At 51.2% G+C, this 2,181-nt stretch overlaps 1 protein-coding gene across 1 annotated transcript in view; it reads left to right on the top strand.

Annotated features, from left to right (window-relative positions):
* The window catches only part of IGFBP4 (insulin-like growth factor binding protein 4), a gene marked incomplete at its 5' end in the record, with an annotated part of 14,678 nt that extends 12,699 nt beyond the window's left edge, over positions 1–1,979 (top strand). Inside the window, one exon of the mRNA XM_011929951.1 lies at positions 693–1,979. Coding sequence (XP_011785341.1) covers positions 693–827 — 135 coding nt within the window. The remainder of the gene's footprint in view (positions 1–692) is intronic.
* Positions 1,980–2,181: the final 202 nt, after the last annotated feature.

Raw genomic sequence — 2,181 nt, 5'->3', positions numbered from 1 at the left:
AGGCTTGAGCCACTAGGCCTGGCCTCTTCCCCTGATTTTTATCCCATTGAAAGTTCTGACACTTGAACTTTATCCCCAGACCAATTCTGATCCTTAAGCCATCCTTTATTCCAAGTTTAATTCTCACACTGAAATATACATTTGTGCCCCCTGAACCTCCTACTGTCTAGTTTTGACCCAAACTTTCTCTTAACTTTAATTATTCTGATGTTGACCTCTGTCTTTATCCCGATTGTGTTTCTAACCTGGGCTTTAACCCTCACCCAACTCATCCAACTCAAATTTTAGTCATATTTCCTAATTCAACTGCAACTCTTCTCCTGGTCCTACCTTAATCCCAACTTGAATCCTACTCATAACTATAATCCCTTTCTTAACATCCCAACCCAATCAGAATATGTACCCAAAACATCTCCAACCTGAACCCAGCCTTTCAAATCCAGCTGTGCCTTTAAACCCGAGGGCCTCCTTAAAGTCCTGCCTTCTAGAACTCTCTGGACCTTTCCTTCTTGACCGTGTTTTCCCTGCTTCAGTGAGCTCAGAAGACCCATGCTCAAAAAAGAGTCACTGCTCTCAGAGGCCATCTTGAAGCAGCAACCGTCTGACTTGGGGGCTGGGCTGGGATTGGGGTGGGTCACTTGGGGTCTCTTTTCCTGCCTTGGAACTAACTCCTCATGCCCTTCTCTTGGCAGTGTCACCCAGCTCTGGATGGGCAGCGTGGCAAATGCTGGTGTGTGGACCGGAAGACGGGGGTGAAGCTTCCGGGGGGCCTGGAGCCGAAGGGGGAGCTGGACTGCCACCAGCTGGCTGACAGCTTTCGAGAGTGAGGCCTGCCAGCAGGCCAGGGGCTCAGCATCCCCTGCTACTCCTGTGCTCTGGAGGCTGCAGAGCTGACCCAGAGTGGAGTCTGAGTCTGAGTCCTGTCTCTGCCTGCAGCCCAGAAGTTTCCCTCAAGTGCACGTGTGCATGTGTGCGTGTGCGTATGTGTGTGTGTGTGTTTGTGAGCATGGGTGTGCCTTTGGGGTAAGCCAGAGCCTGGGGTGTTCTCTTTGGTATTACACAGCCCAAGAGGACTGAGAGTGGCACTTAGCCCAAGAGGTCTAAGCCCTGGTGTGTTTCCAGATCGATCCTGGATTCACTGACTCACTCATTCCTTCATTCATCCAGCCACCTAAAAACATTTACTGACCACGTACTACATGCCAGCTCCAGTTTTCAGCCTTGGGAGGTTTTATTCTGACTTCCTCTGATTTTGGCATGTGGAGACACTCCTATAAGGAGAGCTCAAGCCTGTGGGAGAAGAAAAATCTCATTCCCAGGGTCAGAGGAGAAGAGACATGTACCTTGACCATCGTCTCTCCTCTCAAGCTAGTCAGAGGGTGGGAGCCTAAGGAAGCGTGGGGTAGCAGATGGTGTAATGGTCACGAGGTCCAGACCCACTCCCAAAGCTCAGACTTGCCAGGCTGCCTTTCTCTTCTTCCCCAGGTCCTTCCTTTAGGTCTGGTTGTTGCACCATCTGCTTGGTTGGCTGGCAGCTGAGAGCCCTGCTGTGGGGGAGGGAAGGGGGTCAAAGGAAGACTTGTAGCACAGAGGGCTAGGGAGGTGGGGTGCATTTCTTTGAGCAGTCAGGGTGGGAAGAAAGAATGCAAGAGTGGACTGAATGTGCCTAATGGAGAAGACCCACGTGCTAGGGGATGAGGGGCTTCCTGGGTCCTGTTCCCTACCCCATTTGTGGTCACAGCCATGAAGTCACCGGGATGACCCTGTCCTTCCAGTGGCTCACTCCCTGTGGCTCTGCCTCCCTCTCCATGTCTCCTTCCCCTACACCTCCCTCCCCACACCTCTCTAGTCCCCTGGGCATCTTCTGGCTTGACTGGACAGAAGGAGACTTAGGAACCTACCAGTTGGCCATGATGTCTTTTCTTCTTTTTCTTTTTCTTTTTTTTAACAAAACAGAACAAAACCAAAAAGTGTCCAGAGGATTGTGTTTGGTTGATTTATTCTCAGTTAGACACAGGGATGCACCAGGGGTGGAGAGAGGGGGACAGATTTTGGGAGGTGAGCACTGTGTGGTTCCTAGACCTGCCTGTATGGTAAGGGACTGCAGAAGGACGGCCAATCCACCTTCCTTTTCCCTGCAAGGGAAGTTTCCTAGGGAACTCCTTGGCTTCAAAGTCTGTG

The sequence above is a fragment of the Colobus angolensis genome, unplaced genomic scaffold (genome assembly GCF_000951035.1).
Source record: "Colobus angolensis palliatus isolate OR3802 unplaced genomic scaffold, Cang.pa_1.0 Scaffold83, whole genome shotgun sequence".
In the NCBI taxonomy this organism is placed as follows: Eukaryota; Metazoa; Chordata; class Mammalia; order Primates; family Cercopithecidae; genus Colobus; species Colobus angolensis.
This window is presented reverse-complemented; position numbering and strand designations above follow the sequence as displayed.